Genomic DNA, 23,073 nt, shown 5'->3' with positions numbered 1-23,073 from the left:
ATTTCAATTGGATACAACAGAGCACCTGGCCCCAGTGCCAGGTGTCACCAGGAGTGGAGTGCTGCCCCATTCCCTTCTACGTGTCTGGGAACCCGCTCTGTGTTCGAGCTCAGAGGCGTGCACGCTCCAAGCGCTCGGCTCGCCAGGCTCTAGCCCAGGGGTTCTCAAAGTGGGGGGTCGGGACCCCTCGGGGGTCACAAGGTTATTACATGGGGGGCTGCGAGCTGTCAGCCTCCACCCCAACCCTGCTTTGCCTCCAGCATTTATAATGGTGTTAAATATAGTTAAAAGTGTTTTTAATGTATAAGGGGGGGTTGGACTCAGAGCCTTGCTACGTGAAAGGGGTCACAAGTACAAAAGTTTGAGAACCACTGCTCTAGCCTACAGGCTTCAGAGCCTGCCTGAATGTCCACACGACTGATTTTAGCACTGTTGCGTGAGCCCCCAAGCCCCGGAGTCTGTAGACTCACTGCTGTGGGTTACTGCTCACTGCGGGGGTGCTGCCCGTGAGTCAGAGAGGTCGCTTTATTACCGCTGCTAGAAACCCAAGGTGTAAATCCCCTGGTCACAGTGCTTAAAGCTACCAAAGATAAACCAGCAGTTCTCAACTCAGCCCCTCGGGGCAATCAAGTGCCAGGGTACTAGGAGTCTCGGAGACCCCGCACACTGTCCCTCCGCCTTTAGGCTGCTGCCCTCTAACCTCCTGCTGTGGCTGCTGGCCAGGTACAGAGGTGTTTCTGTCCAGCTCTCAGCCTTCCCATCCCACCTGCCCGGCTGCCTGAGGCCAGGCCTTGTCCCCACAGCCAGCTACCAGGCTGGTGTTCAGGGCCTGCTGCTTCTGTTCTCACCCAGCTTCCAGCTTCCCCAGAACTTGGTCCCCTCTGACCCCAGGTAGCTCTTTCCTTGCCTGTACTCTGGGGATTATGGAGCCTTCTGCTGCAGACCAAGTAGGGAATAACACAGTGCCTGTTAATGAGCCAGCAGGTTCATTGCAATATCCTTTACTTTCTTTCCCAAACTGTTGTGGCGTGGGTGCTGTATGCAGTCAAACAGCTGCTGTGTTCCACCCCAGAGGTGGCTGCATGTCATTGGTGGAAAAAAATGATACTTGTATAAAAGACATATGTCAATTTAGGTTTGAAGACGTCCTTGGGGATTTATAGATTTTTCAATGCTAGAAGAGACTCCTAGGATAATCTAGTCTGACCTCCTGCATAACCCAGGCCAGAGAACCTCACCCAGTAATGTCTGCATCAAGCCCATAACTTCTGTTTGAGCTAGAGCATCTCTAATCTTGACTGAAAGTCTTCAAGCGATAGAGAAGTCACCTTGTCCCTGGGATTCTCTGCCTTGAAGGGAGCTATAGCGAATACAATAATATAGCTGATCGTAAACCCTGGTAGGGCTGCACGGGACCCTGAATCACTCACAGAAGTCACAGAATATCAGGTTGGAAGGGACCTCAGGAGGTCATCTAGTCCAACCCCCTGCTCAAAGCAGGACCAATCCCCAACGGCCCCCTCAAGGATTGAACTCGCATCAGCCTTCAGCAACCTGATCACCCCCTGGATTAGCTCAGAAATGCTAAGTGTCATTTTAAAATGACAGCTTCTCTGTGAATTCTGAGTCTTTGCCTAAACTGGGAATGAAAACTACTGTATCTTAGCAGAACGGTGTTTTGTTTTAAACAGGGTTTTCAAACATTTCCAGCTAACACTGTATAAATATTGGCCAGTGTGGATCAGGCAACACTGTTTAAAAAATAATAAACCCTGCTCCAGTCTCAGCAGTGAACATTTGAGAGGCAGAGTGGTCCAGTGCATAGAACTGGGAGTCAGGATGCCTGGGTTCTTTTCCCGGCTGGGCAACATTGGGCACATCAAGTCACCTATTTGTGCCTCAGTTTGCCCATCTGTACAATGGGGATAAAAACACTCACTCCCTTTTGCCATCAAATGATGCTGATAGGTTGCAAGTACAGGGCCTGATTCATCATTGTGTTACTCAAAATGGAGTTCCATTGGGGTAGGACTGGAGTAGAGATCAGGGCCCTAGAGCACCAGGGGGGTCCTCAGATAACAGTACTCTGTAATTGCAACCTATTATTCTATTGGTTGGGGGCAAGTGGAGGGACAAAACCATTGTGCTCCCCCAGCTGGCTCTGCAGCAGTTACACAATAGTGCTGGGGCTGCATGATGATATCGGGACACCAACAGAACGCCAAAGACATGCTCGTTTCAGTTCCCTTAGCAACACAGGGAGAAACCACCACCTTGGCCCCAGAGAGAAGGGAGGAATTGGCTGAGAAAAGTAGTGATTTTCAGGCGGCAAAGAGGGTGTAACAAACAACAGAAAGTCAAACAACAAACCAAAGGAAGTGCTGAGGGCTCTCATGCTGGCTCTGCCAGTCCAGCCCCCCGTGACCCAGAGGATGGATTTCATTATCCTAAATCAATGCCGGATGTTTTGTCTAGCTCTGAAGATCTCAACTGAAGTCGATTCCAGACCCTCCCTTGGCAGCTAGCTCCAAACGGTCCTTAACTCATCATCCTTCTTGTCTCATTCAAATGTTCACTGGGGAGATGGAACCTAGCTCTGCTGGCCTTGGCACTGGGCATAGCCGAGTTCTGCGGAGTTGCCCCTCCATCCCAAATTTTAAATCCAGGTTGATTTTACTGCCCCACAACGACTTCGGGATATGTTCCAACTTGCATTTCACTGTGATGTCGTTAGCTGCCAGAGCGACCCTGGCATCTCTATGCCGCAACATCAGGGAGCAAACAAGTTTGCCTTGTAGGACAATTCTCCAAAGGTGTCCATATTCCCGGAGATCCCACCCATCCAGATAGTCACAAGACAGTCCCAGTCTGAGCCGGCGCAAAGAATCCCCCAAATAGCCAATGCAACGTCCTCACTGTGGCATAACCGCGTTGCCCCAGAGCAGCCATTTCAAAACCAGCAACCAAACCAGCCTGGCAGACTCAACATAGGCGATTGCTGCTTTCCTGCATTGCTGAAAATCAACCTCCTGTTATTTTACAGTCAGGACAAACTGCTCCTGGTGGTTTGGAGTTCAAGCTGTTTCTCTTCTTTCCAGGCCAATTAGCATTCTTGAGGCTCGTAAGAATTTCTCCAGCCTGGCAAGAGTTTCAGAAAGTCCCGCTCACTGGCCAGCAATGAGGCATATGACAGTTACTTGGTATTTTATCCACACCTTGAAAAATGCCTTCACTATGCAACTAACCCATTGACCTGCCAGGGGGAGAGGACAACCCGGGGTGGGGGGAATACAACGCACAGTGAGGGAGAGAAAGCACAGAGAGACTGAGGGGGACAGAAAAGCCCAAGAGAACCCCCTTGGCTTGGAAGGTATCTGAAGGCTGCCTGTATAACCTAAAGGCCACCCACCATTCGGATCCATCTCTCCTTCCCGCTTCTGCACAGCTCAGCGAAGAGGGCTGGGGGCGGGGAAGAGGAGACTTTGGTCCAGGACACCCAGTTAGATCCCTGCTCTCGAGAGCTTTAACCCCACTCCCATTCCTGGGGGCTTGTGGGTCACATTCAGGAATGGAAAGGGGAGGATTTTGGCCATCAGAGGCTAGAGGAGGTTGAGGGTTGTGGCAAGGGGACAATGGGGCACTCAGGGTGGGGAGAGCAGCACGGGAGAAGATATTCTATTCAGAAGTGGGAGACCCCCCCACAACATCTCTGAGGTCCAGGCTGACTAGCACGCAGGTGCATGGTGGGGTGAAGGATGGAGCGAGAGCTGGGTGGGGGGCTTCAGTGGGCCAGGCAGGGAGCATCAGGGAGCTGTGGAGAAGAGAAGCCAGGGATCAGAGAGGAAGGCAGCTGGGCGGGTGGAAGATGCCAGCAGGAAGCTGAGCTGGCAGAGTGTGGGTGGATGGGATGTGGGAAGGATGCTGCTTTGCCTACAGCCACCAGAAAGGAGCAGTCTCGTGGTGGCTGGCCACTAAGTGCAGGGCGGGGAGCTCTCTGATAGGGAGCAGGCATTTGAGGGTGCCCGACACAGGCCCAGAGCCCTAGGCACTGCAGTGAGGGGTGCCCGACACAGGCCCAGAGCCCTAGGCACTGCAGTGAGGGGTGCCCGACGCAGGCCCAGAGCCCTAGGCACTGCAGTGAGGAATGCCCGACGCAGGCCCCGATCCCTAGGCACTGCAGTGAGGGGTGCCCAACACAAGCCCTAGGCACTGCAGTGAGGGGTGCCCGGCTTTGGGTTCTAGATACGGTCGTGGCGGGCGCCCACAAATACCCCAGACAAACACCCTGCTGGATTCTGAACCTGTGAGTGCTGAAGGCCCCTGGAGCCGAAGCTCAATCATCACTAAGGGCGAGGTTCTTCCCCAGGCTGGCGGAGGGCTCCGCAGCACCGGGGTCACTAAGCAGAATTCTGGCTGATGGAGCCAGAACTGCCCCAAGGAGCTCCCAGACAGCACACTCTGTACTGCTCTGCCGCAGGTGCACCATACGCCCTGCTCCATCGCTTGCCCATTCTCCTGGCCTTTGCAGAGGGGAGGGGAAGCCATAGCCCTGCTCTCTCTCGCCACTGTGCAGGGGTGTAAAGTGGGGGAGGAACCCCCTGTGCATCAACACAGAGGCTGGCAAGAATCTGGCCCTATGCTATTCCCTCCAGCTAAGACAGAGGGCCTTGCCTCACATCCCTCTTACACCAGAGTAATCCTACTGGGGTCAGCAGTTATTCCTGATTTACACCAGCGTGAACGCAGACTCAGAGCCGAACTCACACAGGGGACACTGGCTTATGGGACAATGAGCTCTTTTAGTGTGGGATGTTTCAAGTGCATCAAGTTCTACGCAGGAAGACACGCTAATAAAAATAAAGCATGGGCGGGGAGGGGACACAACTGTCTCCTTGAGCTAAAACAAGACACCAGAACAGCCCTGCCCTGAGACACCAGAGAAAAACCTTAAATCTATATTTACCCTGTTTTTAAAAGCTGTGTATTTACTGGCTTAGCCCACAAAGGCCTCTGCGGAGAAGCAGAGGAGAGTCAGACATTCGTCAATTACTAGGCACCGGATTCACGCTCTTTGTAGAACAGCAAATGTTTGCAGAACTGTTAAGCAATTAAGCAAGAGGGGAGTGCGGGTTCTGAGTTGTCCCAGCAGTGCCAGTCCTGGGGGATCTCCGAGGGCCAGGGGCGAACAGGGACCCCAGCAAAAGGAACACTAAACACTAGACCCGTTGTCACCACCACACCGCATGCCACCCATGAGACACTGGCATGCACCAGGCAAGCTGTGAACTTCTAGGGCTCATTGCCCGTTTGCTGCTCAGTCCTTACTCATCCCTGGTCAAGGGCTGTGAAATTCAATGAGTAAATCCCAGCTCCTGCCTGCCGGGCTGCAAGACACTCAAATACAAACAGCTGGGAGCCCATGGGCCCCTCCCAGCAGCTGGGCGCGGTGCCAGCTTGTGCAGGACGCCAACCTGCTCCCAGGCTCCCGCAGGAATCTGCTCACTGAAGCAGGGGAGTCAAAAACATTAGCAGAAAGAATTTTCCTTTTATTAAACTTTTATATGCATTGGAGTGGAACGTGAGACCAGACTCCGTTCCCCTGACGGCAGTGGCCAGGCCCTGTCCCGCAGTAGGTGTGTTCCGACTGGAAGGCGCACGGCATAGATTTAACCTCTGCTGGGCCAAATGGGCTGTATGAGGTGTGCCCAGCACCGCGAGACCCTCTCTGGGGAGGAAATAAACCCTGCCAGCCAGTCCCCTTGCATCTGCATTACTGCCTGGCCCATTGCATTCAGGGCCCCACTGTGCTAGGCCAGTGCCAAGCCTCGAGTGCGACCCCCCTTATACATTTAAAACACTTTTTTATATATTTAACACCATTATAAATGCTGGAGGCAAAGCGGGGTTTGGGGTGACGGCTGACAGCTCGCGACCCCCTGAGGGGTCCTGACCCCCAGTTTGAGAACCCCTGTGCTAGGTGCTGTACACATACAGAAGGAGAGGCAGTCCTTGCCTCAAAGTGCGTCCAATCTAAAGAGACAAGATGGACACTGGGTATGTCTACACTGCAATGAGAAGTGGGTGTTCTTAACTCGGGTTAAAACAGCCGCGAAGACACAGTGACTCGGCCCTGAACTCAGGTTAGCAGCTCGAGTTCAAACCCACAGAGCTACTAACCTGAGTTAGACGACGAGCTGCCAGGTCTTCGCTGCTATTTTAACCCAAGTTAACTAACCTGAGTTAAGAACACGCCTTGGTTTGCAGTGCACACACCCACGGGGTGGGAGAAAGGACGGACTAGCCCAATGGTACAGATGGGGAACTGAGGCACAGGAAGAATGAATGTCTTGCCCGAGGTCACACAGGGAGTCTGTGGCAGAGCCAGGAACCAAACCCGGGTCTCCTGAGACCCAGTCCAGTGCCTGAACCCCATAATTATTTATTTCCATCGATGCATTCCACCCCTGCTCTGGGCGCCTCTCACGAGACATTAAAAAAATATAAAGCACATAAATAGCCTACTGGATTTGCAGCTATCCCCATCCCATCCAAAGTACCCCATCCCCCCCCAACACTGTCATCACCCCCTCCCAGAAGACAGTGGAAACAGATGGCGCTTTGCAGTGTCCCCTAGACTGGGCAACAGAGATTCAGGTTCACTGGGACAGGGATGTGAGCACATTCCAAAGCAGGGGCCCCACATGAAGAACACCCCCCTCCCCCCGCGGCTCAAAAGCAGCACCTCAAACTCCCCTGGAAGTGAGTGCAGGAGGGGTGTGGCGGGGGTTGGGGCGCAGGGAGGGGTGAAAGAGCAGGGAGCACAGCTACTGCAGTTGTGCTCGTGATAAGCTAGAGCCTCTCAGTAAGCAGGGGGCTGCACTCCGTGCTCGTGGCTGACGGTGCAGCTCCATGCACTGCGGGAATCTAATCTCGCCGCGACCACGGCCTGGATGATGGTAGCAGAGCGAGCGTCCAAAGAACAGCTGCAATCTCTTGGCCAGATGGAGATGGAAAAACGCTATTCTGGCAACTGCTGCTACCTGGTCATCTAACAGCAGCTGGAGGTCTGATCAGACTCCAGCTGGCGAACCTGAGATGCGCACTCTTTGCCCAAGGGGCATATATACGCGCTTGGCTCTAGCGTCTCAGCCCGTGCTCTTTCACTCTCCTAGTTAACTAATTCCTTGCCTAGTGGTGTCAGACAGATGTCTGGCCAATGGGTACCCATTGGCCTTCATCCGGGGACAAAGGTTCCCATCAGCACATGCAGCGAATTTTGGAATTTCTTCCTGTTCCTTCACACCATCGTATAGGGCTGGGTCAGAGTCACGCAACACGTGCATCATTTCAACTGGGGTTTGCGATGGGGCTATTGACGCTTTGGATGACTATCCTCGTGAACAGTCATACTCACTGGCAGGAAAAGCTCGAAAGCAGCCAGTCCATCCCAATACGCCGAGCTGGCACCGCTCTGAGCCTACTGCCTCATTCTATAAACCCTCAGCTTTCATCTGAAAACATCTCTAGCTGTTGTGGGTGTGAAGAGACCCTCCAAAATGTTAGGGATGCAGGGACACGGCGGCAGGGAGCCTGGAGCAACAGTTCCGAAAGGTGTGAGCTGCCCCATTCATCTCAGGGAGGGGTTAACCCAGAGGTCCAGTGATGATCATTTAAGTGTCACCACTGTTAACTATTTTATTGCTGGTGTGAGAAAGGAGAGGGAGAGTGACAGCTGCATGATTTCACTGTGGGCAACGCCTCATTTTGGTGCAGATAGCACCATTTGGGAGGTAGCATCCCTTTATTTCTTCCCAGCTAGGGAGCAACCAGGCTCCAGGAGCCTAGCCGAACCCAGGGGATATGCTCAAACCCCACTGAGGGGGAGTCATACTCAGTGAGCCCACTGGAGCCCACAGAGCTGCTGGAGCCAGAACATTTCAAAGAAACAAGCCTGAGTGGTCTAACAAAGCCACCCAAAAGCGGAGGGGGGGGTTAGAGAGCAGCGTGGGGGCAGCGTTTGCATCATCATGGTGGGCAAGGGGGCAAGGTTTGCATCTTTGCATCATCACGCATGGTCTCCCCCAAAAAATGCACGGGAAAAATAGCAGCCCCAGAGCTAAGCAGAAAAACCACAGGCCACAAGTGGGTAAAACACCCCACCCCATCTTTAAAGGGTAAACCCAAGACTCCCTTACTTTGAACCACTTGGCAACCCACAGATGACACATATGGGAGGAGCTTATTTTATGGGTGGAGTTTGGAAGAATATCACAATCTTTATTCTCAGTCTGACCCCTGCTGGCAGGCATGTCCATGGAAACCAAACTGTTAGTTAATATTGTTTATGGGGAAGTGGGGGAAAGTGAATGTTGAAAGGTATAATGCCAACTATTTACACAGGAAACCTAACTCTGAGAGCTACGTTTATCCAACCAAGGAACAGAGATATACCATGTGACCTAGGTGTCCAAACAAAACAGCTGCATTTCAAATACTGACAATGAACTGTTCACACACAAGATACAGCTCAGGTATTATTTACAGAAATTCTTCAGTAAATAACTTGGAGTAAGTCTGAGAAAGCCACAATCTGTTCACAGGTTTCAGAGTAGCAGCTGTGTTAGTCTGTATCCGCAAAAAGAACAGGAGTACTTGTGGCACCTTAGAGACTAACAAATTTATTAGAGCATAAGCTTCCTTGTAAGTATTCTCACACTTCTTATCAAACTGTCTGTACTGGGCTATCTTGATTATCACTTCAAAAGTTTTTTTTCTCTTACTTAATTGGCCTCTCAGAGTTGGTAAGACAACTCCCACCTGTTCATGCTCTCTGTATGTGTGTATATATATCTTCTCAATATTTATTCCACTCTATATGCATCTGAAGAAGTGGGCTGTAGCCCACGAAAGCTTATGCTCTAATAAATTTGTTAGTCTCTAAGGTGCCACAAGTAATCTGTTCACAGATAGAGAAATATGAAATTTTTGGAATTGCTTTACTAATCATTCCCGTGCTGTATGAGGGTTCTCACAGCACGATGGAGCTCCCAGCCTGCACTGGGCCAGCTCAGTGGAAAGCCCGGGAAAGAATTTCTGGGGTGCCACTTCTTTAGTTGCTCCAGAGTCCTGATCAGCAATCTCAGAGAGACATTAAATCCGGTGGACAAGGTGGGTGAGGTAATATCTTTTATTGGACCAACATCTGTTGCCTCACCCATCTTGTCTCGCTAATATCCTGGGACCACCCTGGCTACAACAACACTGCATTAAACTAGGTGTCAGAGTGGTCAATGCACTCGCCTTTCAGTTCTGGAGACCCTGGTTCCAGTTCTTATTAGGCCGCAAACAAACATGTTTTGTGGCATCCATTTCACAGATGTTTGACCACAGAACAGCTAGCTCGAAAACCCAGGGTTCCTCTATTGTTCCATCTCAGGAGGCAAGTCAGTGAGAACTCCTCACGTACCGAGGATGGAGAAGAGGATCCAGACTTTGAATGGCAGCATGTCAGGACTGAGGAATACTGGAAGAGCTGCATGGCAAGGTTTGAACCAGATTGTCTATATTACATCTCCATTCAGCCAATGTTAGCTGTCTCTAAGGTTCAAGAAAAACAAAGTTCACCCCCAAAATGAAAACATAAAGTAAACAGCCTCATTAAAATGTACATCTGCAAAACAGCGGCTTGAATGCTGTCAGCCAGTTTGCATAACACCCTCTGGAGCATGCTCAGGAGGGATGGCTAATTCCACATCTCAACAATGGAAAAACCCAGAGATCCCTGTGAATAAGCCAGTCTCTGTGTCCTAAGTCAGCCCTTGGATTTCCTCCCTTTCTTGAGACTGTCTCGCCTCCATAAACACTCCGTCGGGGCTTTGTAGCCAGCTTCAGAGGTGGAAGCCTCAACAAGCTCCCAGTTATGTGCTCGGCTCTCAGTTGTTTGCTACAGCCAGGAACTGGCTAGAAACCAGCTCAAAATGTTCCATTTACCACCTCCACACCACAATTCCTCCCCTGATCTCTCCCTCTCACACTCAGAAAGGGAGAGAAACCTAGAGATCCTACCTTCCTCCCTTAATTCCCCGCCAAGGAGACAAGGGGCACCCTCCGGATCTTTAATTCACCTCCTTGTTGCTATTCTTTGTAACCCCTTAACCTGACCAAAGCACCCAGCCCCACTTCCTGTGATGCCATTAGCCTGATGGGACATGAGCCCCTTCACCAAAGTCCGAGCCATCATGTCTTCCTCTCTCTCCCATCCTCTGTCTCAGAAGCCCCTGGTGCTACCTGAAAACCACACCGCACCTTAGCCACTGATCCCCAGGGTATCACATCAGCGGGGTCACAACCTCATTATTCTATTCTGGCTACAGTTCTCCCTACCAGGGCATCAGCCAGTCTCTGCCCCCACTACATCATGGAGGTCTCAACCGTTGCCCCATCACCAAACGGCAGGGTGTGGTAGTGCCCCAGCCACTGTCCCCCGCAGCTCACTCAGACAGAGTCTTTCCCCATTACGATATCACCATGGGACTAGCTCCCCTTCAGTCCCAGGCTGGTCAGACTGCGACTAGCTCAGGAGGAACTAGGCTTCTCCCCACCTCATCTTTCTCTGACCATGACCCATTCTGAAGTCCTCATCCATTATTAGCATTACAGTAGCACCCACAATACACTCAGTGCTGTCCACACACTGAACCTACCCCCAACTGCTCCCAATCTCACTCAATCCTCGCCCAGGAAATAAGTGGGAGATGGACAGAATAAGGATGCCAGGGTTTGTCCCTATATAACAACAGGGAAAGGTGCTGCCCTGTCTTTAAAGCCTCTGAAAATAGTTCAAGATTCCACCCACGTTAAAATGTCACCAATAAACACTTGGAAAACATCAGTACAGGAGAGGTGGGCCCTGTACCAGTTCGCCTGGCACTGAAGGGGGACAGGTTCTGTGTTCCTGTCGATGGCATTGTGCACTCCTATCCCTGGACTTGGTTCTCCACCTCTGAGTCACCAAGGGTTTTATCGGGGAGCGAAGAGATCCCCCCAAAAGGCAGATGCGCGCACTGTTTTCTCTGCCCATCTACTTCCCTGTCCCGTGGGGAAAACTGCTCCAGCCTGCTGTCTGCAGCAGAGCAGTGGAGGTTTGAAGAAGCCCAAAGGGGTTAAAGTCACACTGAGCTCTCAAAGTCAGTCGCTTCCAAGTCAGAGTCTGGCTGCTGCCTGCGGTTTGTGGGAAGGGATTTCGTTTTTTAATAACAGCATTATAAATAGGGCTGTGTTCAGTTTGCTGCAGACTCTCACTCGCTCGTCTCCCTCCTCCTCCTGCCACTGCTGCTGCTCTTCCCTCCCACACGGATCCCAGTGCTGGCCATGGACCGGTCAGCCTTCTTCCTCAGCCTCCTCAGCTTGCTGGTGTGCCTCCTCCCCATCCTCCAGGCATGCCCCTCGAACTGCCACTGCCACGGGGGAGAGCTCCAGCACGTCATCTGCGACAACGTCGGGCTGAGGAAGATCCCCAAGGTGTCCGAGCAAACACGGCTCCTCAACCTGCAGAGGAACAACTTCCCCGTCCTGCCGACCAACGCCTTCAGGGAGATGAAAGGGCTTGTGTCCCTCCACCTCCAGCATTCCCAGATCAAGGAGATCTCCAGCGGCGCCTTCCGGGGGCTGAAGCAGCTCGTCTACCTTTACCTGTCCAATAACGATATCAGCGTCATCAAGATGGGCGCCTTCGACGACCTGTCGGAGCTCACTTACCTATACATGGACCACAACAAGATCTCGGACCTGCCCAAGGGGCTCCTCTCCCCGCTCATTAACCTCTTCATCCTGCAGCTGGGCAGCAACAAGATCCGAGAGCTGAGATCGGGGGCCTTCAGCGGTGCTAAGGACCTGCGCTGGCTCTACCTCTCTGACAACTCCCTCTCCTCTGTCCAGCCCGGGGCCCTGGACGACGTGGAAAACCTCGCTGTCTTCCATTTGGATAAGAACCAGCTAAGCACTTACCCAGTGGCTGCCATGAGCAAGCTGAGGGTAGTGGAGGACCTGAAGCTTTCTCACAACCCCATGAAGGTTATTCCTGACTATGCCTTCCAGTCCTTTGGGCGCTACATGGAGACACTCAGTCTGGACAACATGGGCCTGGAAAAGGTAGGCTCCTCTCCACCCTCCCTCCCCTTTCAAATCGAAACGTAGGGCCTGGTTCTCTTCTCACTTACAGTGCTGTCACGCTTCTGTCCTGATCCGCGCGGGTGTGAGGGAAAAGGAGAATCAGGGTCACAGTTTCGGCAGAAGGGCGAAGGGTTCACTAGCAATAAAAAAAGGCACCTGAATCTTTGAACATCCAGGTGATGAATTAAAACGAGAGGACCCCCTCCTCTTGTGCTATGGGACGCGAAGCTCTCCTGGGCTCATGCGCCCATCGGAAGGGTGGTGGGGTCCAGCTCCAGCAGTTGGTTGCTCCGCTCCAATGGGAAATGTATTCTGGGGCTCTAAAATAAATGAGTGAAGAGCTCCCAGCCTTGGGAGGTGGGGTGGGGGAAAGGAGAGGCAAGGGGCTGCTCCGGGCGCAAACGGGCAGGGCACAGCGGATTGGTAGAACTTAACTGCCCTGTCTCCTGAGCTGCAGCCTGGATACCTGCTGTCAGTTCGAAGTGTGTGTGGGGGGGAGATTCCTCCACAGGCATTATGAAAAGCAGCAGTTTCTTCCTAGTGCAGTGCAGACAGGGACCCAGCGCACACATGTCCATCTTCTACCCCCCCCTTTTTTTTTTTTTAACTTCCAACTTTACACTCTATAAAGAAAGGTTTGTCTATTGATGAGCTCTCAAGAGAAACTCTTGCAGCCTTTTACAAAGAAGCCCTGTTTCTACCCAGAGAGCAGGAGGGACATTCAAGTAACCCAGCAAAATACCCCTCTTCTTCTCATGGAAAAAGTCAGGCCCACGGGTAGGAGCATCACGCTGGGGAGCTACTTGCAACAGGACCCCTGGAATACCAGGCAGGGGTGCGAGTAAAGGAACACACCCAGCACAGGAAGGACAGCACCTCAAAGCAGCAGTGTCCCACAGTGCTTTGTTGGGATGCAACGGGATGATGAAAGAGCAGCTCACAGCATCCCAGGATGCCATGCCAAGAAGCACAGGGATGGAGCATATCCAGGGAAATAGGATAGCACCTCACAGCAAGGTAGTACCCCATCATGTGGTGCAGAGGGATGGAGAACATCCCAGTGAAAACGATGAGTGCCTTGTAGCAACACAGAGCCAGCATCATACTGTGCTGGGGGTGTGCAGAGCATCTGCGTTCAGAAGGACACAACCCAACAGCAGCAGAGAGCTGTCAAATGGTGGTGGGAGTTAGAGCACATCCACGTTTCAAAGGCAATACAGCATCCCAGAATGCCAGGCTAGGAAGCTGGAATTTATCCAGGTTGAGAATGACAGTATCGATAGCAGCACAGCGTCCCTTCGGCAATATCTCAGCTCGAGATTACAGTCCCCATAAGGATTGGTGAATTCAAGCTCATTCACCTGGAAATTATCTGCTGACACATCTATGGAAGGACTCCATAGATGACGAGCATGTCATCCTTCAGTGATGCTGCCATGTCACTACTGGGGGCATCAACTCAGATTCTATCTGGTCTCGTGGTGCCTCAATCAAAAGATACAGGTTACATGTCATACTAGATGGGGAGACACCAGAGACAAGATGAGATTTAACTAGTCCAAGATGTTGGGATGCTCTACAGATGCAAGTGCTCTTTATACCATCAAGGATTAGCTGAACAAACTGGAAGTCTATGAATTCAGTCTAGCTATGCAGTGACCTTGTTAATCTGGAGAACAGTATTTTGGGCATAAGAATGGAATTTGACAACAAACAGATGTGGAGTCAGTTCTTTCATGTGTTTGATCAATAGGTTGCTAGCTAGAGATGAAGGGTTTAGTCACTGCTGACTTACGTGCGTGCGTTGCCTGAAGTCCGTAGAGTTATGTTCATTCTCACCAGTGGTGAACTTGCTCAATGGATCGATGGTAGTTCTTTGTTATGTATATTATCTCGTGCTGCACTGCTGTTTTAATATGGTTGTCTCGGTATAATTCTGCACACTGACTGTCCGTCATCTTTCATACTTTTTGACATCATTTTAACAACATTCCAATATAAAAAACTACCTCTGAGATCATCTCACATCTCCTGTAGCTTCTTTCAGATTGGAGGGATCCAACCACATGTTACTGGTAGACAAGCTACACAGAGGAACCGTTTCATCCACCAATGCAGTCCCTTCTGGGGTAGAACACAGCAGCTCTTCAACAGTGCACACGCCACTTCCTTTGTATGCAAAAGTGGAAAAGTATACCAGATCCAACCTAAACTGCAGGAGTTTAGCTAGGCAGAGCAGAATTATACAAATTAGCCAAGACACGAGGGTTAACACTCTTAGCTTTGCAAAAAAGTGCTCTGGACTCTTTAATGACCTACTAGTGGTCAGTTATAGACAGGAACTTTATTTGAGGTCTCATATGAAATATGGCACTTCCTGCAGCCAAGTGCCTTTATAACAAAGTCTGGACCATTTGATTAGTACAACCGAGAGAGGCGTGCCACCAGATGATCATTCCTATTTCTCTATGAACACGGTCCGCCATGGTTGCTCCAGGGTTTTCATTTTTTTCACTCTAAAGGTATGTCTACACTGCAGTCAGAGGAGCGACTGCACCCATGTGTAGACACACCCGAGCTAGCTTTGATCTAGCTAACTTGAATAACAGTAGCAGGGAAGCCGTAGCAACACATGCTGTAGGAGCCCACCTGGGACCCTGGGTAATGATTTGAGCAGCTAGCCCACGCTGCTATGGCTTGATTGCTATTGGTTTTTGAGCTAGCTAGATCAAAGCTAGCTTGGGTATGTCTACACGGGCCTAGACGCACCCAAACTAGTTTTTGCCTCATACTTGCCAGAAGCCTTGTATCCATGTGATCCATATGTATGTATGTGAGTCTCCCTAGACACAACGGCCATCTGATGGCAGTATTTAAAGTATACAATACTTTATTCTCACAGGGCACTGCCAAAATAAATAATATCTTGGTTGCAGCCAGACACACCCCCAAAAACCATTCTCAGCTCCTCTTCTCTGATAGGGTTGGATTCTTCTGTGTGGTTTCACAATTCTATAGCCATTAGCCACTCAGATGTGCGAAACTGTTCCAGATGAGAATCCCTGTCACTGTTGCAATTAACATCACCATTGTCACACCAGAAAAGAAGGAGATCTTAAACAATTTTGCAACTCTAGTATTGGAAAGTCCTCTCTCACGCAAGGAAACAAAGAGACCGGACTCTTCTCCGAAGCTTTAACCAAAGATATTACGATAGCCATTTCTAACAGGGCTCAGGACCATATTAGCTACGTGCCACACAAAAAATGAAGAATAAACATCTTGCATCTACATAATAACCTTCATCTTGGAGGACCCCAAAGTGCTTGAAGCTCGGGGATAAAGCACAGCAGCTGTTTAACAGCACACAAACAATTGGAACAGGAAGTGAAATAGAATGTCGTATTAGATTGAAACCGCAGGGGGAATTTAGGTGGTCAGAACAAAATTACCCAAACTGGAATTTGGCCAGGACACTGGCGTCAAACACCCCTGCTGCACAAAGCACCAGAAGTGGTCAGGACCTTGGTTTCACATCTCATCAGAGAGACAGCACGGGCAGCAGCATAGCAGAACCCGCTGGGATTTATTCAGTGCTGAACCATAGGGGACTGTTCCCTGCTGACTTCCCAACACTACTTGCTGCAGGACTTGGAGGTCTCGTATACAAGCACTAATCCAACCCGACACTGCTTGGCTTGTGAGATCTCACAGGTTTGCAGCCCGAGATGGCATAGCTGCAGGAGCTGGGACTCACGCTGAGGGGACGTGTCTGGGGAGTGATCAGTGAGACATGAAAATACAGCTGGGTATTTGATACAGGGCTTTCTGGTGGACCCATGGAGATAACAAATCTGTTTTCTCCCCTCCTCAGGGTTCTGAAAAGAACCGGAAAGTGGGAAGAAAATAGGTTTGTTGTTGCTAAGAGAAGCATCCATGCAGTCAACAGTTTCCTCTGTAACTAATGGGATCCAGGGAAGTTTGCGCGGATGGGTTTGCATTTTACACAAATCCTTCCAAACTAAGTAGGATTGGGGTGGGGAGAAGGGGAGACGGCTAACAGGAGGTGCACAATTGCCAGTTTTATCTCTCCAGCATTTTATTCTCAGGTGCGTGAAGGGGGCTATATTTTAAAGCCTGCCCATAGGCCATGAACACACAGACTTGCAAACAACCCATCAGGGAGGGGAGGGAGAGAGAGAGAGGTGAGGAGACCAAAGCACTGGACGCTTGCCCTGCTGCATCTACAGTGCTCTGAAGCCAAGTGTAACTTTCCACTCAGAGTCCACAGGGCTCTGCCAAAGCCTACAGGCCCTTCAGACTCCACAAACACTCCCTTCAGCAACAGTTCCATGAGCGGGAACGCAACAGGCCCTGGAAAGGTTTGTACCCAGGAAATGTCTCGGCTCATTTAGAGAGGAGGAGCATGCTTTAGAAACAAATGGTACTGGCCAGACCTCAGCTTTTCTTTGGGCTATATGGAGGCGCCTGGGGAAGGCAAGGAGCAAATGGGGAGGGGCTAGGGCTTTAACCACCCTGAGGTGGGAGGAACTAAAATTGATCACTCAAGAAGGAAAACACCTTCCATGCTTCTGCCTCCTGAATCCCTCCAGGGGGCCATGGAGGAGATTCCTTGCTCCTTACCCTCTCCCACTCTCTCCAGCCCCACTGCTGTCACTAAGAGCCATGAACACAGGCGGCCTGGAAAAGAAGGGAACGGAGAACATCCCACACTTGCCCGAGACACAGCAATCAGCATCTCCCCTTGTGCTTTAGTTTTCAGATAAAGCATTTGCTGGAGTGACCACACTGAAGACTGTTCACATCGAGAACAACAGACTTAACCAGCTACCTGGGAACTTCCCGTTCAGCAGCCTGGAGAACCTCACCCTATCCAACAACCCTTGGCTCTGCTCCTGTCAGCTAGCAGCTCTGCGCAAGTAAGAGACACTCACTTCTGCCTCTCTCCTACCCAATCTGGTGCCCACTGACCAGGCACAGGGGAAGGTCCCCGTTAGTTGTGCCAGGGGGCCTCACTGACCAGGCACAGGGGAAGGTCCCTGTTAGTTGTGCCAGGGGGCCCCACTGACCAGGCACAGGGGAAGGTCCCAGTTAGTTGTGCATGGTAAAGAGGAAGAGGCGACCAATAACCTGACACTTGGTCAGTAATGCAGTTTCCGGTCTCCCCTGGCAACTCTGCCCAGGTGAGCAGTCATCTGTCCTCTTCTGAAGTTTAGGGGTTTTCTGTTTGCCCTTCCCCAGGTGGTTGGAGTCCAGCCGCTCCCGCCCAGATGCGGTTTGTGCCTCACCATCTCAGTACCGAGGGCAGCAGATAAGAGACACCGCCGCGCTCCGCAGCTGCAAATTCCCCACCAGGAGGCCCAGGAAAGGAAACCGCCATTAAACAGGTAAGAAACTTTTCACAACCACACCCTGTTGTTCTTCGTTCTCCTTCCGTCTCACACAGACTGAAGCCAAGTCCTGGCCCCGCTGAAGTCAACGGGAGTTTTACCATGGACTTCACTGAGACTAAGGATGGCTTCCAAAACAGTTAATCCATTTACCTGCCCTGACCTAAATGTATAGGTCATAAAGCCAGATGGGATCATTTTAATCATCTAGTCTGACCTGCTGTATAACAGGCCAGAGAACTCTCCTGGGCTAATTCCTGATGGAACTAGAGAAAATCTTTTAGAAAAACGTCCAACCTTGATTTAAAACATTTCCAGTGATGGAGAATCTCCCACAACTATGTTCCAATGATTAATTACCAACATTGTTAACAAATTGGGCCTCATTTCTAGTCTGAATTTGACAAGCTTCAACTTCCAGCCATAGGATCTTGTTGTATCTTTCAGAGTAGCAGCTGTGTTAGTCTGTATCCTCAAAAAGAACAGGAGTACTTGTGGCACCTTAGAGACTAACGAATTTATTTGAGCACGAAAGCTTATGCTCAAATAAATTCGTTAGTCTCCAAGGTGCCACAAGTACTCCTGTTCTTGTTGTATCTTTGTGAGCTAGATTGAAGAGCCCTTTACTGCCAAAGTTTTGTCCCCCATGTAGGTACTTACAGACAGATCAAGTCACCCCTTAATCTTCCCTCTGGTAAGATAAATAGAATACATGCCTTAGTCTATCGCTACAGTAGAATCTTAGAGTTACGAACACCTCAGGAATGGAGATTGTTCATAACCACTGGAGTTGCATAGTGTAGGTCGACTTACCGCGGTAGTGTAGACATAGCCACAGACTTACTATAACCTCCTTCCTCCCATTCCATATTCCTTTTATACATACAAAGATCACTGTAGCTCTTTCGGCTACAGCATCACACTGGCTTTTGGCTACAGCATCACATGTTCAGCTGATTATCCACCATAACCCCCAAGTTCTTTTCAGAGACACTGCTCCCCAGGATAGAGTCCCCCATCCTGTAAGTGTGGCCTACATTCTTTGTTCCTAGATGTATGACCTTATGTTTGGCCATGATAAAACACGTATTGTTTGCTTGCACCCCGCTTACCAATCAATGCAGAGTGCTCTGTATCAGTGACCTGTCCTTCATTATTTACCACTCCCCCAATCTGTGTGCAATCATCCGCAAACATAAAATTATTGCTGATGACGTTTTCTTCCAGCTCATTGATAAAAACGTTAGCATAGGGCCAAGAACTGATCCCTGCAGAATCCCACTACAAACACACCCTCTTGAAAATTATTTCCCCATTTATACTTACATTTTGAGATCTATTATTTGGCCAGTTTTTAATCTATTGTGTGCCATATTAATTTTGTATCCTTCTAGGGTTTTTTTAATCAAATTTCATGCGGTACACCAATTCACATGCCTTACAAAAGTTTTAAGTCTATTACATCAATACCATGACTTCTATCAACCAAACTTGTGATCTCAAAAAAGGTATCAAGTTAGTTTGATGGGATCTATTTTCCATAAATCCATAATTCCATTGATTGGCATTAATTACCCTCCTTTAATTCTTTATTGATCAAGTCCCATACTGCCATTCCATTACTTTGCTTTGGATTGATGTCAAACTGACGGGCCTAGAATTACCCAGGTCATCCCGTTTACCCTTTTTAAATATTGGCACAACTTTAGTTTTCTTCCAATCCTCTGGAACTTCCCCTGTGTTCCAAGACTTACTGTTAATCAACATACATGGTCTAGAGAGCACCACAACCAGCTGTCTGAGAACTCTTGGATGAAAGTTATCTGGACCAGCTGATTCCAAAATGTCTAGTTTTAGTAGCTGCTTTTTAACATTCTCCCAAATTACTGTTGGAATGGAAATTGTTTCATCATCTATATCATCTAGCTTTCCCCCAAATGTGGAACGAATATTTGTTGAACACTTCTGTCTTTTCTGCATTATCACCGACAATTTATCATTTCCATTTAGTAACAGGCCAATCTCTCTGCTAGGATTCTTTTGCTCCTAATATACTTAAATTCCTTAACTCTGCTGGTCATAGAGTTTGCCTTCCATCCTTTTGCTTGCCTTATCAATTTTCTACAATTCCTATCTTTTAATTTATATTCATAACTATCAACTTCAGTTTTCTTCCATTTGGCTTGGGTGTACAGAATTATTTTATAGCTGCTTTCATTTCCCCTCTAAGCCAGGCTAGTTTTTTAACCAGTGTAGACTTCTTTATTGAATGTGGCTTTTGGGGTATCTTGTAAAATGGTCTCAAACAATTCCTAATCATCATTCACATTTTTCTGTTCAAATTCTCTCTCTCAGCTGATTTGGCTCATAATTGTTTTATGAAACTGGTCCTTTTGAAGAACCAAGTATACGGGTTTGGACTTTATTCTATGTGCATATAACAAATCATAATCATTTGTGCCTAAGCTACCATTAATTTTTAGTTACATGATCAAGTCCTCTTCGTCTGTCAAGACGAGGTCGAATATAGAACTCACCCCGGTTGGATGCAACCCTTTTTGAGGCAGAAAATTGTCAACTGTAATATTTAGAAATTCTGAGGACATTTTAGTTCTGTCAGATCTCCAACAGGTCATCAGATTGAGGATCCCCTCGATAATGCAGTTTCCCCACCATATACAATACAGATAAGTGCTTAAGGAGCCTTTGTTTTTTTCATCCATGGATAAAGAGATGGCGAAAACAAAGTTGTACGCCCTGAGTGCCAGAGGAGATACCAGCTCTTCTACCCCTTCCCAGAGTGATGCTATTTCTCCTGGATGGCTGGCAGATGTTATTGATTACAGATGGAAATACCAGCCGTTCCAGGCAGGGCTGGTAGACTTCCGCACTGGACGTGGAAACTTTACTTTTCTAAACCACAGTGCTTAATTTAGTGTATGTAGGAGACTCTCCCTTCTCGGGCAGAAAGAAGAGAAAGCCAAACCCCCATTCCACAGCCCTCCTCTAGGAGGGAGGCATAACAAAACAATGACAACGATGATAATACTTTGCCTTGAGATCCTCACATGGACGGTGCTCTAGAAAAGCGATTTCCAAACATCAGTGAACTGATTCTCACAACTCATGAGTCGGAGAATTTATCCCTGTTGTACAGATGTGAAAACTAAATACCTTCAAACTAGGCACGTAGATCCATTCTAAGGCACCTAAGTAAGTGACCTGATCTTTACAAGTGTCAAATACCTTCAGCTTCCCCTGCTTGCACTGAGAGTTGTGGGTGCTCAGCACCTCTGAGAGGCAAGTCACTTATTGAGATGCCCATATATGCTGATTTAGGTGTAATCTCTATGAATGACTTGTGCCTTTTAGGTGCCCAACTTGAAACATTTTAAGGGGGTCTGATTTTCAGAGGGAAGGTGCTCTGAGAATCAGGCGTCTTTGCGGTGTCTCAGCCCGGGCACCCAAAATCACTTGTTGCTTTTGAAAATCTAGGCCTCAGGTGTCTGTGTTCAGGCAGCCAAGTTTAAAATGTTAGGTAAGTTACTTAAGAGTCGCACAGCAAAATAGTGGAAGAGTCAAGATTACAGAACCCATCAGCCTGGTGTCCAGTGGAAACTGGGGTTTTTTGGCACCTCTGAAAAGGAGATCAGGTGTCTCCTGACTCACAGTTGTGTATGCCATTCATGAGACCATGAAAAAGCCTCAAGTCCCTGGTTCTGCTTGAAAAACCTTTAAACGTAGATTTCTTTTCTCCCTCCCCAACCCTAACAGGCCCTGGTATGGCTTGTCCAGGTGACTGGCCGCTTCAACCAATCAGAAAACTACTGACTCCATCCAAGTCCACCCGTAAGCTTCTACCATCTGTCAAGAGACATTTCTGATGTATCTGATCACCTCCAGCCTCCTCACAATCCTCGCCTATCTGCTGACTGCAGGATGGAATCCAACTTTTCAATCTTTTCCAACGTCTATGTATTTTAAAAGAGGCATTTTTTTTAAACTAAACTATGCATGACAATGCTAAGACAAGCTAACCTAGATCCTGCCAGTAAAACACAGTCATCTTCCCAGAGGCAATCTAAATGTTCCCTGGTGTTTGTTTCCATCCTTCTCCTTCCAGTGGGATGCAAGTGAATAGAAAGCCATAAGGGTTCCTCCCTCCCCCAGCTCCCGATTGCTCCAGCAGGAAAGCCATCCCATCTCAACTCACGCAGACAGAAACCTCCTCCTACCTGAGGAGGTGATCCCTGCAGGTCAGGGCAGAGGACCACAGGTGAAGCAAAGTCCAGGGTTCAGTGGACCTGGAGAGTGAGTTTCCCTTACAGTCCGGCAGGGAGTGATCTCTCTAGGTCAGGCTGAGGTCTGCTAGTGTTGGGGAACCTCAACACTGAAATAGCTTGGAGATTGGATTATCTTCTCACCTCGCAGGAAGGTGGTCTCACAAAGTACCTACACATGCAGGGGAGAGGTTTGCACCATATCGCCTATATCTGGGGAGCGATCTTGCTCTCCAGTCCTCCTCCTCCTCCTCTCCCCGCCCCTAACCCAGAAAGCCTAGTGGGAGAACAAGATGACTGTGGTTTATCGTCATGGATTTTACAATACCACAATTTCAACTTAACTGCATTTTTTTATCTAAAGATTTATATAAATATATATAAATATATATATATTTATTCCTCTGTAACTGAGTGTAAATGACTCTTAGGAGGATGAAAACTCCTCTTACTCTTATATAGAAAACAAATTGTATATTTTCTTATGTACATCTTCTGTATAAAGCTCTCGCTGCAAAGATGAATTCAGCAGGTTTCCAAGTTTCTGCCTGAGGCCTGGTGACTCATGCTGCAAACTGGGTGTGAGTCCAGCTACACAGCTCAATCCAGACCCTAGCCCCCCCTTATCCTGCTTGCAGGTTCAGAACAAAGTTGTTTTGAAGAAAAGGGTTTTATTATTAGCCCTACCACTGTGCAGGAAGAGGTGACTCACACGTTCCAAGTATTGCCCACCTTGTAATAATGGTGGGGAACATCTTGGGAAGGCCAAATATAGGGCTGCTGTAAAGTAAATGGCTGCCACCCCATTGAAGTTCATGGAGTTAGGCCCCAGCTGAGTTTGTCCCCTGGTGTTTTAAACTCAGCCCTAACAGCTTCACACAAGAAGCAAAGCCGCAGAGCTCCCTTGAGACATGGCCCCATTCCAGAGCAGTTGTCCCACACTCCCTTCGTGCTGCTCCGTTCCAGAGCATACAGCAGGGCCTACAAAACTCTTGGTGCCGGCACGTTCTGAAGCTGCCAGCAATAAGAGCAGAAATCTGACGCCTAGTCCCATGTGGTTAACCCACCACATCGGTGTGTTTCCTTGGCCTTCACAGGCAGCTTGTTACTTCCTTTAAAGCAAAACAAGCAGGCTGTGCACACTCGCTCACCTTCAAGTACTCCCAGATCTGTTTTTCAAAAAGATAACGAGGGTGGGATCTGGGGCCGAC

The 23,073-nt window shown here is 49.1% G+C and overlaps 2 protein-coding genes across 4 annotated transcripts in view; one reads left to right on the top strand and one right to left on the bottom strand.

The window, feature by feature from the left end:
* Positions 1-23,073, bottom strand: part of ACSF2 (acyl-CoA synthetase family member 2) — a 51,471-nt gene that overhangs the window by 5,139 nt on the left and 23,259 nt on the right. The window lies entirely within an intron of this gene.
* CHAD (chondroadherin) lies at positions 6,167-21,493 on the top strand. The gene is made up of 5 exons (XM_065563507.1): positions 6,167-8,600; positions 8,967-12,150; positions 16,948-17,111; positions 17,434-17,579; positions 21,357-21,493. Exons 2-4 carry the CDS (start codon positions 11,371-11,373, stop codon positions 17,573-17,575), a joined length of 1,086 nt encoding a protein of 361 aa, XP_065419579.1. The 5' UTR covers positions 6,167-8,600; positions 8,967-11,370; the 3' UTR covers positions 17,576-17,579; positions 21,357-21,493.

Source organism: Chrysemys picta, chromosome 12, assembly GCF_011386835.1.
Source record: "Chrysemys picta bellii isolate R12L10 chromosome 12, ASM1138683v2, whole genome shotgun sequence".
Taxonomy (NCBI): Eukaryota; Metazoa; Chordata; order Testudines; family Emydidae; genus Chrysemys; species Chrysemys picta.
The sequence above is the reverse complement of the archived record's forward strand: the minus strand, read 5'-3'. Positions and strand labels throughout refer to the sequence as shown.

Excerpts from the sequence above, each read along its gene's own strand:
- CHAD (XM_065563507.1), top strand. The coding sequence starts at position 11,371 with ATGGACCGGTCAGCCTTCTTCCTCAGCCTCCTCAGCTTGCTGGTGTGC. Across the intron at positions 12,151-16,947 it reads ACAACATGGGCCTGGAAAAG|TTTTCAGATAAAGCATTTGC; the intron begins GTAGGCTCCTCT and ends CTTGTGCTTTAG. Across the intron at positions 17,112-17,433 it reads CAGCTAGCAGCTCTGCGCAA|GTGGTTGGAGTCCAGCCGCT; the intron begins GTAAGAGACACT and ends GCCCTTCCCCAG.